Source organism: Phascolarctos cinereus, unplaced genomic scaffold, assembly GCF_003287225.1.
Source record: "Phascolarctos cinereus isolate Bilbo 61053 unplaced genomic scaffold, phaCin_HiC Scaffold_726;HRSCAF=1367, whole genome shotgun sequence".
NCBI classification, from domain to species: domain Eukaryota; kingdom Metazoa; phylum Chordata; class Mammalia; order Diprotodontia; family Phascolarctidae; genus Phascolarctos; species Phascolarctos cinereus.
This window is the reverse complement of record NW_027556098.1, coordinates 139,521,268-139,546,040: the sequence shown is the minus strand read 5'-3', so window position 1 is coordinate 139,546,040 and position 24,773 is coordinate 139,521,268. Positions and strand designations below refer to the sequence as shown.

Genomic DNA, 24,773 nt, shown 5'->3' with positions numbered 1-24,773 from the left:
AAAAGGTTTATTCATATCATGGCAAAAATGTGAAGAGAAAATTAAATCTCTGTTGCTCATCTATCTTATCCACCCCATTCCCCCACTTGCTGGCTCTCCTTAACAATTCTCTCTCTTCTCCCCTTAGAGAACAGCACAGGTTTAAAAAAAAAACCTTCCCAAGTGTCCATTATAAGCCAATTTTCGGTCTATTCTCACTGCAGGGAAAGATGTACTGAATTGAATATCTTTATTTCAAGAGAATTTGTTTGTCTTGCTACTTGCTGCAATTTTCAGTGAATAGATAACACAGAGCAATGGATAGGAACACAGTCTTTTATACAGATTATGTCATTTAATTCTTACAAACACTCTGAATGGTAGGTAATAATGATAAGAATCATCAACATCTCATTTTTATATAGAATGCAAAGATTTACAAAGTGCTTTGCCCACAGCATCCCTATATCATAGTCATTTTTTATGAAGTACAAAAACATTTGGGGGAAGTGGCCGAGAAAAGAAGATTCTCTGAGTGGAGGATGCAGAGTCCTTCCACAGAAGCAGTGAAGAGGGGAGTCAAACAATAGATGCCATTTCACAGGCAGAAGTGGTCTGTCCTACAAAATATCCAGCCTGAATCCCATTTGGGTTAGGAGGAAGGTTGGCCTGGGAAAGGGATGCCGTGGTGACATGACTCTAGGGATGGTTCATGAAGTCAGAACATAGTCGTAAGTCAAGGAGTGGAGAAGTTGTTTACCCCTAGTGAAAAGTGCTTCCTCCCAAGGAGAAATACACTTCTCTCTTTCATGCTTTACCCTGGGGAAAATCCCAGTTCACCCCTGCTATTTATAGCTCTGGAGGTAAGGAGTGCAAGTAGCATTTTAACCATTTTTAACAAGAAAAAGCTGAAATACAAAAAAGTTAATGAATTCTTAATTTGAAAAAGTAGTATAAAGCCAGAATCAAGCTGAGCAATGAGACAAGACAGCCACCAATTAAATTTTTTTCTCCTTTGGGGAACCTTGAAGTTGTTGTCCAGGCAGACAGTTTGGTAGTCTTTGGGAAGTTCCTCTCACACAGGCATCCTAGCGAGACAGAGGAAGTAGTAAATAGCACTGGATATTACAGAAGATTGCATCTGTAAATAACTCAGAGCATCAATAAACAACAATAATAGTAATCAGTTTGAAGAATTACCAAGGATTGAAATTACTCAACTCAGACTAGGTAGCACAAATGCCACTGAATCGAAATTAAGCATTGGTTGTCATTCACTGATCAGGTCACAAATTCCCCTAATTTATGGGTCAGTTTTCTCTTCCTCATTTTTGTCATAGTGTTGATGCATGGCTATCCCCTAAGCTCTTGCACTGCTTTTTATCAGCAAACATATTTCTGCATCTACTGTATGCTTACAGCAATGATAAGTTTTTGGAATACAAAATGATGAATAAGGCAGGTAAATTACCTGAAACCTATTTCAGGGACTTATCTGACTAGTTTCAGCATTGTACTACAGCTTTGATAAATATTAGTATTATCTAATAGATGTTTTATAAAGTTATATAGATTCAACAAAGCACTTGTTCATTTAGCTAATAATTATTGTATGCCCATTAATTTTCTAGACCCATGCTAGATACTGAAGAACATAAAAAGACCAATTAATGAGAGTTTATATCCTGAAAGAGCTTCCTTGTATTTGTCCTATTTTTGCTGCTTTGGTAGTGTCAGTGTTGATCATGATGGTGGTTGGTGATGGTGATGGTGATGATGATGATGATGATGATGATGTTATCAGTATCCAGATTTTTGATTTAAATTATGTATAGCATTTTAAAGTGTTGACATGTTTGTTTTTGTATAGCAGATATTTTCAAATCACTTTCCAAAAAAATCCCTTCAAAATTCCTTAAAAAAAATAGATGGTCAATTATTAATACAATGCTTGGATATATCCTTAATTCAAAAAATATGGTAGTAACATTGATCATTACATCTTATGAGATTTTTATGATGTCTTTAGATATTGGTATTAACTAATATGGCTCTGAATTACAATGTTAACAGAAAGGAAGGAAGGGATATGAATCAGCATTAAGGAAAGGACAATACAATAGAACTTGGCAATTGACTGGCTATGAGATGGTGCAGTGGGGAGGGGTTACTGAGGCTTCCATATTGGATGATAGGGAGAATAATGGAGTACATAGTTCTTTGGGGAGATTTGGATGTTAAATATGAAGTGCTTATGTGGCACCTATTTGTAATAGTCAGGAGATATTGACAGTATGCAGTTGGAACTTATAATAATAAATATAGTGGTGGAAGACAAAAACAGGTAGAAATATAAGGTGGATATTGAGTCCAACAGAGATTCAATGATTTACTTAAGTCACTTTAGTTAGTAAGTGGCTAGTCAGCTACATGGCTTAGTGGATAGATCTCTGGGCCTGGAGTCAGGAAGACCTGAGTTCAAATCCTGCTTCAGATGCTTATTAGCTTGTGTGATCCTGAGCAAATCATTTAACTGTATTTGCCTTAATCCAGTGGAGAAGGAAATGGCAAACCACTCCAGTACCTTTGCCAAGGAAACCCCATTGACAGTATCATCCTGAAGCAATCATGAAGAGTCAGAAACGACTGAACAACCTTTGATTACAAATGCATCATTCCTTCTACTATGCCACATTATCTAGTAGATCTTATGTTTCAATTGTGTCTTGCTTTAATAGAGACACTTTGGTAGACAATTTGGCAGTTGCCCCTGGGGTGGAGGGCCTGAATGTTGATTGAATATTCAATCAATTAGAAACCTCTCTAGTGAGGAATATTCTAGTGAAGAACAGGGCAAGGTAGTTGCTGTGTCATTGTACAGCAGTGGTAGTAAGGTGGAACAGTGGATAGTGTTGGTTTTGGAGTCAGTAATGAAGGAATTCAGTTCTAGACTCAGACATTTTCTAGCTATGTGACCCTGGGTAGGTCACTGAGCTTCTGCCCATTTGAGTTTCCTCATCTGTAAAATGGTGATCATAGCAGCACCTACCTCCTAGAGTTGTTGTGAGGACAACAATGTGATAGTATTTGTCAAGTCCTTTACAAACCTTAAAAATGCTATATCAATGCTAACTATTATGAAGATGAGTGCACTTTGTAAGTCACTTAAGAGTTTCCTACTACTCACTGTATAACAACTCTTCATTCCTTTGGTTGACACTCCCAACTTCACCCTGTAGAGGGGAGAGGGATTCTGAACCTGCTATGAAAATTGAAAATTGGAGGACGAAGTTAATCAAGACCATTGCCTTTGAGAACATTATTGGATCAAGTTGTACTTGAATGTGGTCTGGATTTTTTAACCTTTTCTCTATTTTGGTGGAGGTCATTAATATACATATACACAGATATGTGTGTGTATATATCTATATCTATATCTATATCTATGTATATAGATATAAATATAGATATACACACACACACACACACATATATATCTGTGTGTATGTATGTATGTGTGTGTGTGTGTGTGTGTGTGTGTTAAGATAGACACCAGACTGGTGTCCTCTAGGGGGATTTATGGAGCTTTAGAAAAGAATCACATAGCATGAGCAAGGACAGATGGACTGTGATCTGTACTAGGAGTCAGTTGCTTGTACCAATGAGATCAAACATCTGTTTAAATATTAAAGTTGATAAAGTCCCTGTGTGGGGTTTGCATTTGTGTGTATGTGCATGTGTGTATGCATGGGTACACGCATATATGAACTTGAAAATAGTAGACAGGAACATATCAGAAAAATATATGCAAAGACATATACACATATGTATACATAAACACACATATATAATACAGTATGATATGAGATTGTACTGTATTAAGTAATGTGGGTGTCCATCTAATTTTTCATAGCATGAGTTTCAGAAAGCTTTGTTCTGGTGGGTATTTTTAAGGACTGGATATGCAATTTTTAAAGACATCTACTGAAAATCTAAGAAAATGCTTACATTTTTTTTAACTGCCAAAATTAGAACGGTTGTTTCAAACTAGTCAGACTTAGGCATTGAAGTTTGTATTGCCTTAATATGTTTCTAACACTCACACCTTTTCAAACAGGGTATTTGACTCCTTGGGAAGATAAGTGTTTTGAAACTGAATGGAAAGGAAATGTACTGCTGTGCTTCTCAAGAGCTTTGGGTCTAATACTCAGCTCTATTACTTGTTTCAGTATAACCTTGAAAAAGTCATTTAACCTTGCTATAGGACTTAATTACTCCTCTTCAGATAAAAGATGCTATCAAAATGCAAAGTGTTATTATTGTCTTCTTCTACAAAGCTTAAACAATGCAAATAGAATCATGAAAATTAATCATTTCATCCACTGCTTTTCCTCAACAAAATTGGTCCCTGTGGTACATTTGGAGAGCTTTGTCAAGGACAGTTTTAAGTGACCCCATCAAAACAACTTTTATTATTTGTTTTTACTGGTGAATTCATTAATTTCCTCTCTCATCTAGTTTAGGAATAGTTTTAGGAAATAGGCAGGGGAAAAAGAACATTAACAACATTACAAAAATGTTAATTCTTAATGCCACTGAAAAGCTTTTAATCACATTATTAGACATATGCTCTGACTTAATGATCCTAGCCATCAAGCAGTAAATTTGATGTCTGTCTGCCTTTATTTCCTAATAATAAAGAGCATGTTTCTTTTTTCTTTCTGATGAAACAAATTTCCATTAATAATATTCTTTAGAAATAAAAATTAGAAAGAAATAATTTGGTTTTCAGAATATTCTTACTCAAGTCAGTTTTGATGAATCACATTTTTATTCTTTGGAGAATTTTGAGAATATGAAATCACATGGTTAATTTGAAAGCTTCTTTCTAAAATCCTTGTATTTTAAGTATTTAATGGCTCAACATGCTCAATGAAATTATATATTTTATATTGATATTCACACATGCATAGATTAGTTTATGTGTGGCTGCATAACTATATGTAGAAATATAAATGTAGATAATATGCATATACATACATATATACACACATATGTGTGTATGCGTATATATATATATATATATATATATATATATATATATATATATATATATATATATATATATATATATACATCTACAGATAAACGTAGATATAAATAGATATAGAGTGAGAGGTAGCACTGTGTTGAGCATAGAGTATAGGCTTTAGAGTTAATAAGCATAAGATTTAAATCTTGTCCGCAATACATATTGACTTTGTGACATTGAGGATGTCACTACTCTGTGCAAATTGGAGGCATAGTTGATATACTTTGATGGATTTTCTCACTAGTCATTTCCTTGATCAGTGAAATTATAGATCCAGACAAAATAGAACAATTATTAGAGGCAGCATTATTCTGTGGAAAGTTTGCTGTTCTTAGAGGCAATAGGCCTGGTTTCATATTTTAACTCCTCTATTTACTACCCTCTGAAGCCAGTCAAGTCAATCAGTGCTATCTAAGACTCAATTTCATCATCTTTAAAATAAGTGGATTTGATTAGATTACTTTTAAGTCACCTTCCTATTTTTAATTTGTGATCTATCCTCTATTCAGAAATCCCTGAATATAAGAATTAGATGATTCTAAAAACAAAACAAAACAATGCGTTTAACATTCATTATATTAAATCCTCTTTTCACACTGATTACCATCATGAAACTAGGCTTGCTCTGACATAATGCCCTTTCTTTGACATACCCATCTTTGTGTTGATATATATGTATACATATATATCATACATATGTATATACACATACATCTATAAATATATATATACAAATACATATATATGTATAAATGTGCATATGTATGTATACATATATGTATGTGTGTGTATGGGATTCATCTCTTCTAGTAGCCTGTGACAGACTAGTCTAACCACTGCCCAAACTTTGAAAACCATCTTCCCTCAGGCCGCAATATATAAATCCCAGTACACTGAAGCCAAGAATTTTGGGATGTTTCTAACCCAGACCCCTTAATTATCATCCTGGAAAGCTGCAATAATGGATCTGTAGTCTGGCCCCCAGTGGTACAGAAATGTCTCCAAAGTCCATGGCACCATGAAATGGTTCAACATCAAAAGTGAATATGATTTTAACACTGGAAATTTCATTAAAGAAAAGTAATTAAAGTATGTCTTTTGCACTTGCATCCTAAGGACTATGAGATATTTTCATATGACTTCTGCTCTGTTAGAATGTGAGCTCCTTGAGAACAGGGACTGTCTTACTATTGTATTTTTATCCCCAGCACTTAGCACATATTTTGCACATTTTTATTGTTGTTGTTGAGTCATTTCACTTGTGTCCTACTCTTTGTGACATCATTTGGAGTTTTCTTAGCAAAAATACTGGAGTGGTTTGCTATTTTCCCTTTCTAGTTCACTTTACAGATGAGGAAAATGAGGCAAACAAGGTTAAGATGAGTCTTTCTGATTCCAGGCCCAGTACTGTAACTGTGCCAACCAGCTGCCCCACTCTGCACTTCTTTCTTGTTTCTGTCTGCAACCTTTACTCCTTGTTAGGTCCTACTTCTACCCTTTATGCAGTGCGGTCCTAGGATAGAGACAAGTGGTATCCTTCCTATCATTTCCTGGCTCTGGCCCCAGTCTTAGATAATAGTGTCATGAACTTCCTCAACACTTTCAGAAAGTATAAAGGAAAACCTATGTTGGAAGCACTTGGCCTGTAGGCAGGAAGACCTGAGTTCAAATGTTGCATCAGGGCAAAGAGGCAATAAAATATTCTGACCCCAAAGCTCTGACCAACTGAAAAGGAAGAAAAATGAGGAGAAAAATGTAGATTACTTCCCCAAAATTTACACAGCCACACATGTGGCCAGTTTGAGCAAGTCAGTGGGAAGTTGTAACTTAATAATAAAAATAAATATTACAAAGTTTATATATGATTAGATAGTTTCTAGTTAAATGTTAGGTTCTTCAAGGTGTATCTCCAACACATAATATAATGACTTTTTCCATAGTATGCCATTGAAAATATTGTGTGAATTGAATTAAATGTATTTCTTTTATTAAAAACATCTTGAAAATCAAAGGGAGTATATATATTCAGCTACTAATACCAGGGGGTCAGGTATATTTATCTTTATTCTAAGCAGGAACTGGGCATATGGGCAAGACAATATCTTGAATGAGAGGTGGTCCTCTGTAAATACATAGACTTCAGGAATAATTCTTATCCACAATTTTATGTAAGTTATTAATCCCTGCTTCTAGAAATGCCAGTTAATGCCTCTACTCTTTATAGCCTATATCCAGTCATAAATAACTATTTATGGGGCCAGTATCAAACAAACTGTACCTTGGGCAAGTCCTATGATACACAGTAGAGAAGCTTCCGTGGGCAGTGAGGAAGACCACAGAAGGGTCTGCGAGCTTTCATATTGTACGATCAAAGAACCTAGTAAATCTATACCTAAACCTAGAAAATACCTCAAGCAAATTAAAAAAAAAAGCAACAAAAGCACCCCCATTTTACAGATGAGGAAGCTTAAACTCAATGAAGGAATTCCTTCTGTAACCTTCCTGCCACATGGTCACATGCTATTGGAATATTTCTAATCTAGCAGCTCACTATATTATGTGGAAACAAAAATTCTAGCTGTAAATTGCTTTCTAGTGTCTCCATATCTTGATTGTAAGCACGTTGAAGGCAGTAATAATTCTTATACCTTTGTTGTTGTTGTTGTTGTTTATAACCCCAACATCTAACATACTAGCGGGTCAACTTTTGTATACACAGATAAAAAGAATAGATATCAAATTGATTTTCCAGTTTATTTTGATAATGCTAATATGGTATCATAGAGCAGAAGAGGTACTCAAAAGCTGAGCTGAACAGTTTAAAAATGAGGAAAATGATACTTTGAACAAACTATGACTTATTTAATCATGAGAGTACTCTCTTCAGCACTTCAGATAACAACTCTTTCATACCTTCACACAATATTTTCAATGGCATATTGGCAAGACAGTATCTTGAATGAGAGGTGGTCCTCTGTAAATACATAGACTTGAGGAATAATTCTTATACACAATTTTATGTAAGTTATTAATCCCTGCTTCCAGAAATGCCAGTCAGTGCCTTTAATCTTTATAGCCTATATCCAGTCATAAATAACTATTTATGGGGCCAATATCAAACAAACTGTACCTTGGGCTACTCATGAAATGGTGGATAGTTCTGGAAAGTGTGTGGAACTGGGAATGAAATATTCAAGACTCAGAACCTTCAGGGTCTAACTCTAGGGGCATCAGAGTCAGAAGCATGGGCCTCAGTGTGGACACATAGAATAGAGTTTCTGTTAAGTAGAGAGGTTCAGTATAATGTCTGTATGCTTCCCTCTAGGCCAAAGGTGTCAAACATATCCGAATACAGCAATACTCCCAATTGAGGTTTGAACCTGATAAAATTGTAGTTGAGTAGTCTTTAACAAAATAAAAATATAGTAGAACATAAAGGATGATAATATATGATTTTCTAAGTCAAAACGAACAGAAACCTTATGTCAGATTTAGTGGATCCTGGTTCTATTTGAGTTTGACACTACTGCTCTAGGGCTATCAGGCTGAACACATGCAACTTCCAGAGGCTACTTGCAGACATTCTACCATTGCCCCAGTTGTCTCTTAGGATGGAAATTTACTTTGTCATGAACTCCTTTTTCAGACAAATGCATGGATATCTCTGCCATATGTTTCTGTAGGAAATCAGGTCCCTGGTCTCAAACCTGTCCTCAGAAAGCTATAGTGAAGCATATGTAACTACAATGTCCTACCCAAGACCAGCCATTTATCATTCTTTGGAGGAAAGACTTTGCATATATACAGAGTTTCTTTTCCCCAAAATCAGACCCTTTCTGTTATGTTCTAGTCTGTCTTCTGGACAGGAAAATGCAAAAAGAGGCAAAAATAAGTCTACTGATTTTGGAATTGACTAGCTTTGCAGCTGCCAACACTAGAGTCCAACAGTACCTATGTATTCATCTTCCATAATATTCAAGTCTATAGCATCACAAGGACAAATGGTGTTAATGATATGTCTACCCTCCTCCCAGGTATGGACAGTTTAAAATAATTGAAAACTCTCTAATTTCTCAAGTGCAAACTAGCCTGATTTGTTCATTCCACTCAATTTAGTAGTTTGAGTTTACTTAAAACTAGTAATACTCCCTCCTGCCCCAAGGGATAAGCAGTTTAAAATAATTGAAAACACTGAGTAATTTCTCCAAAGCAATCTAGCCTTATTTTGTCTTTCTGCTCAATTAGTAGTTTGAGTTTACTTTAAACTGGTATTCCTATGTATATCTAAAATGTGATACCAGTTCCATTTTTATCATCCTGACATTATTATTTTCCCATCTTTGGTACCTATGGGAATTGGTTAAGGTCTGTTGGTTGTAATTGAAGGAATCTCATAATTCTGGTACTCTTGCTATTTTCCTGATTGTCAAGATTTTAATTTAAACAAGTGTAAGTTTAAAGATAGAGACCAAGTTTGAATTCTGTTCAGCTTCTTACAGTGATTAAGCCTTAAAATGATGCAATTAACCTGCTTCTTGAAGTCTCCAAAATGACAGCTCTCACCTTAGAAATATTAAGATAGTTCTTGCAAAGTAGACACTTGATGATCTAGTGGTTCATTCTTCTGTAGATTGTACTGTGAAGGGGCTAACCCTATGTCTATCTTGTAAATATCACACTAAAGAGACCATGGGCCCAATTCCTTTTGACCCTTTCTCGTACTCATAGTTCTCCTTGGTTTGAATTGTTGCATTATTTAAAACTCTACCATTGCTTTCCTTAAATGATCTTGTGCATCTGTCCTTAGGTAATTCATAATTTCTAGAAACCCAGGTGGAATGAGAGTAGAGCATGACATGGTAGGCCAAGGTCTGCTATTTACTCTCCATGTGATCTTGAACAATTCATTTTGTTTATCTAGGCTTCAACTGAGTTGGTTGGGCTAAATGATCTCTCAGGTGACTTCTATCTCTGTCTAGGATGCTGCGGTTCCAATTTAATAATAGCTAACATTAATATAATGCCTACTATGTGCCAAGCGTGTATGTTTTAATGTTTGCAAAGTGCCTTACAAATATCTCATTTGATCCTCACAACTCTGATATGTAGGTGCTATTATTATCCCCATATCCAGCATATATGAGGAAACTGAGGCAAACAGGTTAAGCGACTTTCCCAGAATTACCCAGCTAGCACGTTTCTGAGAGTAGGTAAAACATGCATGGTTGATAGACAATTTTAGAAATTGCAGAAAGAATGATCTGAACCTGCCTATTCATCAGCAAGTGATTCCTAAATATTTTAAACATTTATCATAGTGATTATTGTCATGTTAGGTTAGAAAGTATCAATAAATAAATATTTATTGAATGAATAGGGCAATATTACAAAATCAAAGGGAAGACATCAGCATAAGTCCTGTAGGGGGATTTGGGAAAAGAACTGATCAGGAATCCCAGCAGAGGAGCAAGGTAGGGCTGTGATTTGTACAATAAATATTTGGTTTCTCACACCAGTGAGACCACAGATTGGTTTTGTGCCAAGTCCCACGGATACAAAGGCCAAAGAAGAAATAATTCTTGCCTTCAGGGATATGAACACATTCTAGGCCAGGAAGTATCATATCCTAATGACCTTAGTAAGTCAAAAGCCAGATATTCTGGTAATCTTTAGTTCTTTTAATTCAGTAAAATATTGCTATGATACTTTATAATTTGCAATGTATTTTCATATATCTAATCTCATTTGATTATTAAAACAACTCTAATGGTTAAATGGCATAGATATTAATTATTGTTCCTATTTAACATATCAGCAAATTGAAATTTAGGTTAAGTGAGTTGTTTATGGTCGTGCTGCTGGTAAGTATTTGGGCAGAGGGGTGAGGGAAGAAATTGAACTCAAGTATCTTCTAACCTACAATATGCTGCCCACAAAGGAAAACCAGAAAGGTATCCTTATCCTCAATGGTTACACAGATAGTGAGTGGTAAAGCTGGCATTAATATCCAAGGCTTCTGATACTTACTAGCCCTATGTCCTTGACGTTAGACCACACACACTATAGCTGTGGTCAAAAGTCATATTGTAGAGCAAAAATCAGAAGTCTCCAGCAAAGGCTGTATCTTCTTGGCTCTGATTCTATCTACTATACGTTAACTATTGCCTTCTCACTATTCAGATGAAATTCTGCTAAGTAATAAATAACTCAATAAAGGCAAATCATTAACTAATCTTCGGCAAGTTTAGAACAGCATGGTCCTGGAAGGTAAACTCTAATGACAGAAAAATAATGGAAATGGAAGGACAAATAAAATTCTTGCTAAAACATCATTTTTATCTTATACCTATTTCCTCCTGCTTTATTGCCTTTATCAAGGGTGGGGAACTTGTTGCCTCAAGGCCACATGTAGCTCTCTACGTCCTCAAGCATTGTTGTTTGACCCAATCCAAACTTCACAGAAGGCTGCAGGTTCCCCACCTTTGCTCTAGGTCATTACATTATTTTGTAAATAACAATTGTTTTTTAACTTATTTTTGGTCCAGATCTATGATTTCATTACTGTAGGGAGTGGCCTGTCTGAGTATTCCCTCCAATGATGTAAATCAAAAGCTAAACTATAGCTTAGTCTCAGAAAAAGCACAGAGAAATTAACCGATTTGCCTGCTCACTCTGCTAGACTGTGTCACACTCTGCATTTGAACCCAGATCTCCCTAACACCAAAGCCAGGTCTCTATTCAGAACACCAGTCTGATGTTCAATAAACTATTTTAGGATCATGGATTTAGTAGCCAAATTATTTGCCTTTGGTCACACAGATAGCGAACTGCAGAATTCAGACTTAAACCCAGACTCCTGCCATGGAAACCTACCTCTTGCTGTATGGCCTCCTTGCTGGCTTCTGTTCTGGGGCCAAGGTGATTGGAGACAGCTCTCTATACCTACCAAGTTCCCAGCTTCCCCACCACATTATCTTCCTCGAATTGCTCCATTCAGGCAAAAAGTAAACACTTAAATTTGTTTTCATTCATTCATTCATTCATTCATTCATTCATTCATTCATTCATAGTTTGCCTACAAAATCACTTGAAACTGAAAGTGTTAAGTGCCTGTTTTTAACTTCTCAGTCTTCCCTATTCCCCTAAAAACCTTCTAGTAAATCCAGATCTTCCTGGAACCAAATCATAGCTCTAGATAAAATTTTTATTCACCACATTTAGGCAATTATACATATGAATATTGTTTTAGAGGCTAAAGTGTTTTCACATCTAAGAGTTATGAAACTTGGTCTTAGTTTTATTTCTAGCTAGCTGTGTGACCTTGGAAGCCTTTATTTATCTTATTAGGTTTTCCTCATTGATAAAATGAAGTTGAGCTTATCTTTGATGATTTCTAATGTATTTTCCAAATAAGTAATTGGAGTGTGTGTGTGTGTGTGTGTGTGAGAGAGAGAGAGAGAGAGAGAGATAGAGATACAAACAGTATCTAACCCCTCTGCAGGGACTTCCATACTAAGGAATTTCCTATAAATGCATATCAGAAGTTGCTCTGAAACTTTCTTAGAGAGTAGCCTTCAGAATTGAGTGAGTTGCACATGCTCACACAATGAGTATGTTCCAGAAAGGTGACTGGAAGCCAGTGACCAGCGCTTCTGAATACAAGGCCAGCTGCCTCTCAACCATCCAACACTTACCACGATAAATACATACATATACATATATAGCATCATATACATACATACATATATCACTAATGTATGCATGCATATATGCACACAGTACAGGTTATTTCTGAGGACAAGGTTATTTTGGGGCTTATTTCAAAGTTATCCCTGATGCTTGCAGGAATCAGTAAAGGCCTCTTTTAGGAGGTAGCACTTGTGGTGGACTTGGAATAAATCTGGAGACTCTAAGAAGAAGGAGTAAGTTACAGGTATGAAGGAGAGCCTGTGCAAAGGAACAGATGGGAAAATAGAATAATATTCTGTATGAGGAATTGCTTCGTTTGAGGAACAGTTATGTATGAGGTCAGTTTGTCTGTATGGTACAGTGTATAAAGAGATTAAAACACTGCTACTCTAGAGAGGGAAGCTGGAACCAAATTGTGAAGAATTTTAAATTTTAAATAGAAAAGTTTGTATTTATCTTTGAGGCAATGGGGGAATTCTAGAGGTTTTGAAGGTCAGTGCATGGCCCAAAGTGGAATTTAGGAAGAGAATAAGAGTAAGCACAATATAGAAGGAGCAAAGACCAGGCAAAATCTTGCCTCTACCATCAAGTCCTGTCTCTAACATTTAGTGCAATGCCCATTAGCCTTTCAGATGAATAAATAAATGAATGAATGACTGAATAATAATGAAAAAAAAAGTTCTTGCTATTTGCCATGCACTATGCTGAGGACTAGGGATACAAGGGCAAAAGCAGAGATAGTCCTTGCCAATAAGGAGTCTACATTTTTGTTATTCTTCCTATTAAAGAGTTCTCAAATTTCCAAATCTTTCCATTTAAACCCTGCCTATAGTATCCAGAGGAACATTCTAATTGTAGTGACTTCCTGGTAGAGTAATTGGGTGCTTATATTGAAGAGCTAAACTTAGACTGAGCTTCAAATAATTCCAAGTTGTTTGACCCTGGGCAAGTCACTTAACAGCTCTCAGTCTCAGGTTGCTCAAGTGTAAAATAGGGATAACAGTAGCACTCACCTGGTAGAGTTGTTGTAAGGATCAATTAAGATAATGAATGTAAATTGCATTGCAGACCTTTCATAAAGTGCTATATAGATGTGAACTATTATTATTTTTCTTCTTTTACCTGTGCTTTCTGTAGCTTATAATTAGCTTTGTTAGTTTAAAAAATATTCTTTCATATTTTCAAAAGAAGCCTTTTTCTTATTAATCAAGAAATATTCTTTTGTTATTTCACGTTTGGGAGAGTTTGAAGGGAGAAGGAAAAATATGTGGTATGTTCTAAATAGGGAGAAAAAACCCCAAAGCTCCAGGTTAGGAATCAGGAGGATTGAGTCCTAGTCTTGACTAAACAACTAACAGTATGATTTGGAACAGTATGACACTCAGCTTCTTTACCTGTCAGATAGAATTAATAATAACACAGAACAGGTTTTGTGAAAGTAATCCAATTAGATTCAACAAACCTTTATTAAATGCCTTCTAGGTACAAAGTATAAAATAGTATCCACATGTTAGGTGCTGGTATAATATATTTATATTATAAGGTACATTAAAAATCATTATAATTATGGGAGAGAAATAGAAAGTTGAAATAGAACTCCAAAGTTGATTACTTTTTGCCTTCTCCCTTCCCTTCTCTCTCAGTCACTTTAGAGGACTGAACATTCTGTTGAAAATCAATCTATTGACACACATTCAAAACCATTATTAGGTCATTAGAAGGAAAACATTGGACTCTCATGGGTGTCACAAAGAATGATGATTTAGAAACAAAATTAAGCCTTAGGCAGTTAATTTGATTTCTACCAGGTTAAAACAAGAAATAAAGGTTGGAGAAGGCATGAGAAGAAAGCAATTTGTGCTCCAGAAATTCATTTGTAAATAAGCTGTTTGTTTCTATGGGAAATTTGATCCAATTTCCAATGATTGCAATGGGGGTAAAGTACCCAGGTGAGGCTAATCAAACTTGGGAATCCTTCCCAAGCCATCCAAACCTAGACAATGCTAGGGCCCGGAGAACAACATGGGCAGGGACGCTCTCTGTCCAGATCCCATAATATTTGTCATTCCTACAAAGCCCCCTTCCCTTTTTCCCTTTGGGGGCTGGACTGGGCACAGCACCCACCTTCTCTATCCTTGCAAAATTTCTGTTCCACTTTTAACTTCTAACTTGATCTCTCCTTTCCTGATAATCATGGACTTGAGCCTCTCCAACCTCTGGTTATGGAATGGATTTGGCCATTTATATCACTACAGTCTTTCTGGGAATATGAAAGATAACTGGCATGACTAGCTACCCTGACAGTACTCCCTAAGGACCACTGAAACATAACAGCTACCTGTTATGTGCAAAAAACCCCTTTTCCTTTGACCTTCTATTGCGCCTAAGAACCTTTAGATCCTTCCGTCTTCCCAGCAACTAAACCCTCCCATAGGTGTCATCTGGGGCAGCTAGGTGGCCCAGTGGATAGAATGATGGTCCAGAAGTCAGGAAGACTCATTTTCCAAAGTTTAATTCTGGCCTCATACACTTACTAGCTCTGTGACCCTGGGCAAATCACTTAACCCTGTTTGCCTCATTTCCTCAACTGTAAAATGAGCTGGGGAAGGAAATGGCAAACCACTCTAGTATCTCTGCCAAAAATCCCCAAATGAGGTCGCAAAGTGTCAGACATGACTGAACAACATCAAAATGTGTTATTTCCTTCAAATAGAATAGCAATTCCTTGAAAGTACATGCTCTCTCACTTTTGTGTTTGTTTCCCCAGGGCTTAGCACAGTACTTTGCATAGAGTGAATGCTTTATAAATCCTTTTTTATACACTGATTCATTAGTTAATTTATCCATATTGTGGCTGAAGCTGAGTACTAAGCTTGGGTCTTGTGGGGTGCAATGTCAATATGTAATAAAGGAGAAAAGAGAAAGAAAATTTTCTACCCTTTAAGTTTAAGGCTGATTCTAATCAGAATTTAGAAAAAGTCTGAGGATATATTTGTCATACTCTTTCCTTAATTTTTGAACGCTTCCCAAGATTTAGTGCATCTCTTCCCATGGTTTAGTGCCCTCATATTACCCTAAGCCCTTTACCTGATACATATGTATGTATGTATACGAGTGTGTATACATACACACACACATATGCATGCATGTTTATGCACGTATATATGTATACGCATATAGGTATAGATATGTGTCTATGTGAAGAGGTGTAGAGGTTTAGAGGTTTGGGGGTGCCACTGGGAATCTCAGAGATTGTGACAACGGGCCCTTCCTGAATGAATGCAACTCAAATCTTCTAGACAGAGGAAAAGTTTGTTACACTTTTCTTTTTTTTTTATCACTTTTTAAATAGTATTTTATTTTTTTCCAATTACATGTAAAGATAATTTTTAACATTTTATATATAAAATTTTGAGTTCCAAATTTTCTCCCTCTCTCCCTTCCCCCCCCAAGACAATAAGCAATTTTATATAGGTTATATATGTGCAGTCATGTAAAATATGTTTCCATAAGAAGAAACAGAACAAAAGGAAAAAAAAAACCAAAAAACCCAAAGTGATCTGCACTTAGACTCCATCAGTTCTTTAGTGGAGGTAGATAGCTTTTTTCATCAGAATTCATTCATTCCGAACTGACATTGTATTGCTAAGAAGAGCTAAGTTAATCATAGTTGATCATTGCAGAATGTTGCTGTTACTGTCTACAGTGTTCTCCTGGTTCTGCTTACTTCACTTTGCATCAGTTCATGTAAGTCAAAGATTTATCTACTTAGTCGTAGGAAGGATGAAATTCCCTCCATATGTCAGTGGAAAGAATTCTTGCCTTGATGAAACCAGAAATCCTTGTCACTCAGTCACTCAGTCACTCAGCAAGCATCTATTAAGAGCTTATTGTGTGCCAGGCCTTATACTAAGGGCTGGGGATATAAGCATCTCCAGTCCTCCTGATGTGTATCTGGCCGCTGAACCAGATGGCTCTGAAGGAGAAAGTGAGGCTGGTGACTTTGCACAGCCCTCCCTCCCTTAAATCCAGTTCGATTGCTTGTCATGGAATCACCTCCTTGATGTCATGGTCCTCTTCAAGAACAAAGGACAGACAACAACAAGAAGGCATATAATGACAAAGCAGAACGGTCCCAGGTGTAGAGATATGCTTACCTACATAAGCGTAAGCTGAATCTCCATTATGTAGAGCTTGCTTCTTTTAAGTAAATCATAAGCTCATCATCTAACTTTCAAAGCTGTGCTGTTAGTCTGTTATTCCTTCTGGCCATCTTTCTGTTCTGTTCTGTGCACTGGAGTTCAAATTTGATTCAGAATGCAAATCTCAGTTTTGATAGGTGACCTTAGGCAAGACACCCAACTTTTCTGAGTTGCTGAGGCTTTTCTGTTCAGTTCTAGTACAAAGAGAGACTCTACGGAGGTTATTCCCACTTGAATGAACTTACAGACTCTTGATTTATTGAACCTGTCTGTCTTAAAGGCTAATGGAAAAATATTTTTTTCTACCTAATATTTAATATTGTACTCCATGTTCAGCTCCTTGCCCCACTCACTGTCACTGGGTCCAACATTTCATCACTCTCCATCCCCCAAAAGGACCTTTTGAAAATGGGCTGCTTCTGTTCAGATGCGAGGGGTGGGCTAGGGACTGAGGAAAAAGATGCCAACACTGGTGATCATTTTGTTCAAATGAAGGATCATAAATGAAGTCATTGATGTTAATGTACTGCCTAACTTGTGAATTTCTATTCTGTATTTCTGGCCTTTTTTTCCCACTGTTTAACTTCTTAAATAAGTAGTAGTTCCCTTTCCAGATGTCTCCCTTTAAGGTCCTGAAATCTGGCTTCCATTCCCATCACTCAGCTGAAACTAGCCTTTTTCCAAGATCACCAGGGATGTCTTCATCCTCCTTGATTGTCACCTTTGACACAGATGAGCCTCCTTTGGCAGTTGTGGTGCCGTATTAGTCTGGCTCTCATCTGCCTCTTTGACCACTCCTTTGCTGGCCTTTCTTTCTTGTCTTGCCCCCCTATGGGCATTCATTGTCCAAGGTTTGGTCCTTGACCCTTCACTCTTTTCTCTCTTTATCAGGAGCTGTTAGGCTGGCACTTGAGCTATTGATACAGTCCCACACCTTGCTGTGCTCAAACCTCACCTTCTGCAGGAGGCCTTTTCCATTCCTCTTCTACCCAATCTCCCACCCACCCCCACACACTGTTGGTTCCTTCCCTCTGAGATTACCTTACTTCTTTACTGTATGTATCTTGTAGGTGCATAGTTATTTGCAAGTTGTCTTTCCCATTGGCATGTAAGCTGCTTGAGGGCAGGGATTGTATTTTTGCCTTTTTGCATGTGTGTGTGTCCCCAGTGCTTAGCATGGTGACTAGCATATAATAACCATCTAATAAATGCTTATTGACTGACTGGCTCTTCCTAGCTTTCTTCTGTGAGTCTTTGTTACTATTTTCATTCCTACTTCCATGACAAGGCTTGGTTTTTTCTCTAACCTAGAATGGCCTCTCTTCTCCCTTCTACTTCTCCAGCCCTGCATCCTTCAAGACCTATCTCTAGATCCATTTCTTGCATGTAGTCTTCTTTACTTTTTTTTTTACTTTTATTTTCTCTCTCTCTCTCTCTCTCTCTCTCTCTTCTCTCTCTCTCTCTCTCTCTATATATATATATATATATATATATATATATATATAAAATTTATTTATTTTTAGTTTTCAACATTTACTTCCACAAGATTTTGAATTCCATATTTTCACCCCATCTTGCCCCTCCCCCACCCCAAGATGGCATGCATTATGAATACTCCTTTCCCTAGTCTGCCCTCCCTTCTATCTCCTCCCCCCCTTTCTCTTATCCCCTTCCCCTTCTGTTTTCTTGTAGGGCAGTATAGATCTCCGTACCTCATTTCCTGTATGTCTTATTTCCCAGTTGCATGTGGAAACATTTTTTTTAAACATGTATTTTTAAAACTTTGGGTTCCAAATTTTCTCCCTTCCTCCCCCCCCCCCCCCCCTCATTGAAAAGGCAAGCAAGTCAATACAGGCCATACATGTGCAGTTATGCAAAACACTTCCATAGTAGACATGTTGTGAAAAACTAACTCTATTTCCCTTAATCCTATCCTGCCCCTGCCATTTATTCTATTCTTTCTTTTGACCCTGTCCCTCCTCAGAAGTACTTCCTTCTGATTACCCCTTTCCCAATCTGCCCTTCTCTCTGTCATCCCCCTGCTCTCTTGTCCCCTTCCTCCCCTATTTTCCTGTAGGGTAAGACAGATTTCCATACCCAGTTGAATATGTATGTTATACCCTCCTTAAGCCAAATCCTACGAGAATAAGATTCCCTCATTTCTTCTCACTTTCCCCTGTTTCCCTTCCACTGTAAGAACCTTTTCTTGTCTGTTTTGTGCAAGATAATGTACCCCATTCTACCTCTCCCTTTCTCCTTGTATAATCCTCTCTCACCCCTTAATTTTGTTCTCCAGATATCACCCCTTCATCTTCAACTCACCCTGTGCCCTCTATCTATCTATGTATCTATGTATCTATCTATCCATCTATCTATCTATCTATCTATCTATCTATCTATCTATCTATCTATCCATACATATAATTTTTCCCCTCCCACTACCCTAATACTGACAAAGGTCTCATGAGTTATAAATATCATCTTTCCATGCAGGAATGTAAACAGTTCAGCCTTAATAAGTCTCTTATGATTTCTCTTTCCTGTTTACCTCTTGAGTCTTGTATTTGAAAATCAAATTTTCTATTCAGCTCTGGTCTTTTCATCAAGAATGCTTGAAAGTCCTCTATTTCACTGAATGACCATTTTTTCCCCTGAAGGATTATACTCAGTTTTGCTGGGTAGGTGATTCTTGGTTGTAATCCTATCTCCTTTGCCCTCCAGAATATTATATTCCATGCCCTCAGTCCCTTAATGTAGAAGCTGCTAAATCTTGTGTTATCCTGATTGTGTTTCCACCATACTTGAATTGTTTCTTTCTGGCTGCTTGCAATATTTTCTCCTTGACCTGGGAACTCTGGAATTTGGCTACAATATTCCTAGGAGTTTTCCTTTGGGGATCTCTTTCAGGGAGATCGGTGGATTCTTTCAATTTCTATTTTGCCCTCTGGTTCTAAAATATCAGGGCAGTTTTCCTTGATAATTTCTTGAAAGATGATGTCTAGGCTCTTTTTTTGATCATGGCTTTCAGATAGTCCAATAATTTTTAAATTCTCTCTCCTGGATCTATTTTCCAGGTCAGTTGTTTTTCCAATGAGATATTTCACATTGTTTTCTAATTTTTCATTCTTTTGGATTTGTTCTACTGTGTTGTGATTTCTCATAAAGTCACTATCTTCCAATTGCTCTATTCTAATTTTTAAGGAAGTGTTTTCTTCAGTAAGCTTTTGGACTTCCTTTTCCATTTGGCTAATTTTGCTTTTTAGGATATTCTTCTCTTCATTGGCTTTTTGGACCTCTTTTGCCAATTGGTTAGGCTATTTTTTAAGGTGTTATTTTCTTCAGTATGTTTTTGGGTCTCCTTTAGCAAGCTGTTGACTTGTTTTTCATGATTTTCTTGCATCACTTTCATTTCTCTTCCCAGTTTTTCCTCTACTTCTCTTACTTGCTTCTCAAAATCCCTTTTGAGCTCTTCCAAGGCCTGGGACTGATTCATGTTTTTCTTGGAGGCTTTGGATGTGGGAGCTTTGACTTTGTTGTCTTCTTCTGGTTGTATGTTTTGATCTTCTTTGTCACCAAAGTAAGATAATATAGTCTGACTCTTTTTGTGAGGTTTGCTCATGATCCCAGCCAACTACTTGAGTTTTAAACTCTTTGTTAAGGTAAAAGTCTGCTTCCAATGTGGAGAATGTACTGTCCCAAGCTTCAGGGGTTTGTATAGCTGTTCTAGGGACCTGTAAATTTTCAGTTCTTCCAAGGTGGTATGATGAGGGTTGAGGTGTTTACTCTTTTCCTGGCCCGAGCTCTGGTCTTTGAGTGACTGGCCACAAGCAGTTTTTCTCTTGGAACTGTGAGGAGGGTTTCCTCTCACACCACTACAAGCTCCACTGCCAGCTCCTCCTCACCCCAGAACCGCCACCCAGAACTGTGACCCAGATCCAAGTACGGGCAAAGCAAGAGATTCCTGCCTCAGCACCAGCAAAGAGATCCCTGCAATCCCCCTCTGATCAGCTTCTTGATTCCCCCCTCAGTCTGTGGACCAGGAGCTCAGGACACAGCCATGGCCTGGCACCCACGCTCTGCGCTCTGGAACTGGCTCTGACCTAGCTCTTTTCTCACTGCAAAAACAGACTTTTCCCACTGACCTTCTAAGTTGTCTTTGGCATTCGTGGATTGAGGAGTCTGGAAGTTGCCGCAGCTGCCTGTGATTCAGTCCTCTGAGGCCTGCTTTAAGTTCGCTGCGGCCTTCGCGCCCACACGGAACTGCACTCCTCTCCCCACCCTGTGCGATATGCGTTTCCGATCAACCATCCAGGCTGTCTTGGGCTGGAAATTTGTTTTACTCTGTCTTCTTTTTGTGGGTTCTGCTGCTTTAGAATTTGTTTAGAGCAATTTTTTTGTGGGTATTTGGAGGGGTTTGGGGGAGAGTTCAAGCAAGTCACTGCTTTCACTCTGCCATCTTGGCTCTGCCCCCTATTGTTACACTTTTCAGTGGGCAAGGACTCTTAAGGATCCTGCCACCTTAGATAGGTACAGTTAAAGTTTATAGAGGATAAAATACAATAAAACATATGCAAAATATGCTAACTAGGTGATTCAGGGTGCGATTAGGGAGTGGTTAAGGAGTGGTCATTTCTTAAAAGAACATGCACTTCTGGTACCTACTGTGCAGGCATTTTACCCAGAGTTCACTAGGAAAAGCCCTCAAGGGGGGCCACATGGAGGTGTGGTTTTAGGCCTGCTACATCACTAAGTTAACTAGAGTTCAGGGTAACAGAGAGTTGTCCAGTCTGCCACCAGTCAATGTCTTATTTGACAGGATAGATGTAGGGATTATCCATATGTCTTAAGTCTAGAATACAGTTAATGAGGATTCCAGGATGTAGATAATGAGGTAGGGCAGTAGTATAGATAGTCCAGTGGGTAAGAATGTCTGTATGACCCAGTGCAAAGCCAGTTCAAATTAATAATTCTTTCAGGTGCTGTTTGTAACTGCATCAGGGAAAGAGATAAGGGTCTTGATGGGGCCCACTCATGAGGAACTGCTAATCACAGTGTCCTTGGGCTGGGGAGAAACTGACAGAGATAGTGTTTCTGAGGCTAGGGAGAAATTGCGGTCCAAGTATAAGCACTCAAACATAATCACCTAAGCATCCCCATCATATGCATGTATTTGTGCATGTGTATACACACATATCTAAAGATCTAAATGACATAAGATCTGCCAACTTTTTATAAGATCTGTTGCTCTATTTCTAAATCCTTTAATATTCTAAAAGATTGACCTTTCTTTGTTTATTTGATTTTGTTTTTTTCCTAAAATGATTCCTATACCACATCATGAAGAAATGGGTGTATCCTGATAGTGATGGTAAAATAGGAACAACTCACACTGGTACTTTTTTGAATGTATATCTTTTTTAAAAGTTGCTTGTTTGTAAGTCAGTAACTGTCTTCACCATAAAACCTTGATTAATCAGAAGCCAATTGATAATGATCCTTAACCAAAATTCTTTTCTTTTCTTTTTTTTTCCTATCTCACTTCAGGAAAAAAAAATGTGAGGCAACTATAGATTTTTGGAATGTTGCTTATACTATTGTTGATGAGTTGGTTTTGCAAAATTTCTTTTTATTTTTAAATCTTTGTTACAAGAGATGGCTTATGGCATGAGGAAGAGGGTAGGGGTATATTAAGAAATGACGGTGAAGAAAAAACTAAGAGCTAATAAAGCAAATCATAAGAAAATTTAATAATATCTAGGTTCTATTAAAATCATTTTCTACAAGAAATTCTATGGTTATTGTGCCTATTGCCCAATCTCTTTCTGCTGCACCTATTATTTTCTTCATTTAAAATCCTAGGCAGTGGCTAGCAATGCTAAGAATCATACTACTAAGGTTCTAAAAGAACCTTAACCATAAAGAAAAATTCAATTATGTTCATTAAATTGCCTTTAATAAGACAAAAAAATTCATTAATGTAATTAAAAAAAGAAACAATCCAAAACAAATTAAAAATAAGCAAAGGAGTTAAAGGCCAAAATATTTTCAGGTTAACATTGCCTTATCTTGAATTATGAATTATACACTCTGATCATTCTGATGTTCAAATTCTTCCCATATATATGTACTCAAATCCAAAACTTAGATTACAAAACTCTACTCACCTGTACTATCTTATCTAGTTTAGGAAATGGGAATTCTCATTTCAGTTCTTTTTCTGTGTGTATGTCATCCACTGAGTGTGCACTCTCTGATCCATGTGATCTTTGTCTTCCAGATGGCATGCCTTTTACATGGTGGATTGGAAGAGCCAACGAAAGGCATCCCTACTGGGGAGGTTCCCTTCCTGGAGTTCAGCAATGTGCATGTGGGCTGGAGGAGAGTTGTGTGGACATGAGGCACTTCTGTAATTGCGATGCAGACAAAGAGGAATGGTAAGACGGTTATTTGCTTTTAATTCTAATTTTTGAAGGAGCCATGGCTGGGGAAACTTGACATGAGATACTGCTAAAGTTTAGTTTCCACATCCTTAGCTTTAAAACTTCTTAAAGAATTGCTAGCTTTTGTAATTGTTCAAAATTATTAGTGAAGTTTACAACAAAAATAAAACACGTTGTAAGAATTATATATCTTTTCTTGGTATTCTGAAGTTTCCCTGTTGTGCATTATAGTATTTGAGCATGCTTCTGTTGTAAGTATTTGCGAATATGATATCTCTTTGTGAATTAGATCAGCCTTCTATAGTGTATGAAATAAGGATATTGAGTTTTTGTTTGTTTTTAATTTTTTAAGCAATTGGTATGTTTTTCTCTCTATTCTTCCTTGACCAATGACATAATCATCAGTCAGTTCTCCACGCTAACAAAAAGAGATTCCAGCCAGTTTTGTATAATGGTAAAAATATTTTGTTTCAGGAGACCTGGTTTTAAATTTGAGCTCTCACACTAGTTGTGAGACTGTGAGTCTGTTACTTCACTGCTCTAAGCCAAAACGAACTCATCTGTAATATGATGATAGTAGGTATAATATCTATCTCTAAGATTTGCTGTGATGAAAGGACTTTGTAAATCTTAATTCATTGTATAATTATGTGTGGTTAGTATTATATATACAATAAGATAACTCTTCAAAGTTCAAAAGCAAACTAACCAATATGGATGTGTCCTGAATTAAGGTCAAAAATACGTGAAAATTGTATAGTTCATCTTTCAGGAATTATGTTTTAATATTAATACTTGATTAATAATTCATCATGGAAAAATTTGTATGTTGTATCTATATGAGAAGTGACAGCATAGTAGAAATAGAATTGTTCTTCATATTAGAAAAAAAATTAAAGTATATTCAAATTTTGTCTCTCTACCATAATAATTGTATGGCCCTTGGCAAGTCAATTAAATCCTCATTGTCCTGAGAAAACTTTTATGATAATTAATTACAGAGAGTCTCAAATTTTGATTTGATAAGAGTCTTCAAACATCATATATTGGGGCAGCTAAGTGGTGCAGTGGAGAGAGCACCGGCCCTGAAGTCAGGAGGACCTGAATTCAAATCCAGCCTCAGACCAAACACTTGACACTTACTATCTGTATGACCCTGGGCAAGTCACTTAACCCCAATTGCAAAAAAAAAAAAACCACCATTTATTACCCTTCACTGATAAAATCACAAGTCTTGGCCTGTCCACATGATCACTCCCTCTCAAAAAAAAACAAACAAGTCTAGATAAGGAAGTGTACATTATTGAAATTATTTACTCTACATATTAGCCAACCTCTAAAACATCAGTTAGGCTTCAGAATACTTTTTTA

General features: G+C 37.0%; 1 protein-coding gene across 3 annotated transcripts in view; it reads left to right on the top strand.

Annotated features, from left to right (window-relative positions):
• CNTNAP5 (contactin associated protein family member 5) overlaps positions 1–24,773 on the top strand; it is a 915,392-nt gene that overhangs the window by 666,969 nt on the left and 223,650 nt on the right. For all 3 annotated transcript variants that reach the window (XM_020963128.2, XM_020963129.1, XM_078146792.1), the window contains one exon: positions 23,240–23,396. In XM_020963128.2, coding sequence (XP_020818787.1) covers positions 23,240–23,396 — 157 coding nt within the window. The remainder of the gene's footprint in view (positions 1–23,239; positions 23,397–24,773) is intronic.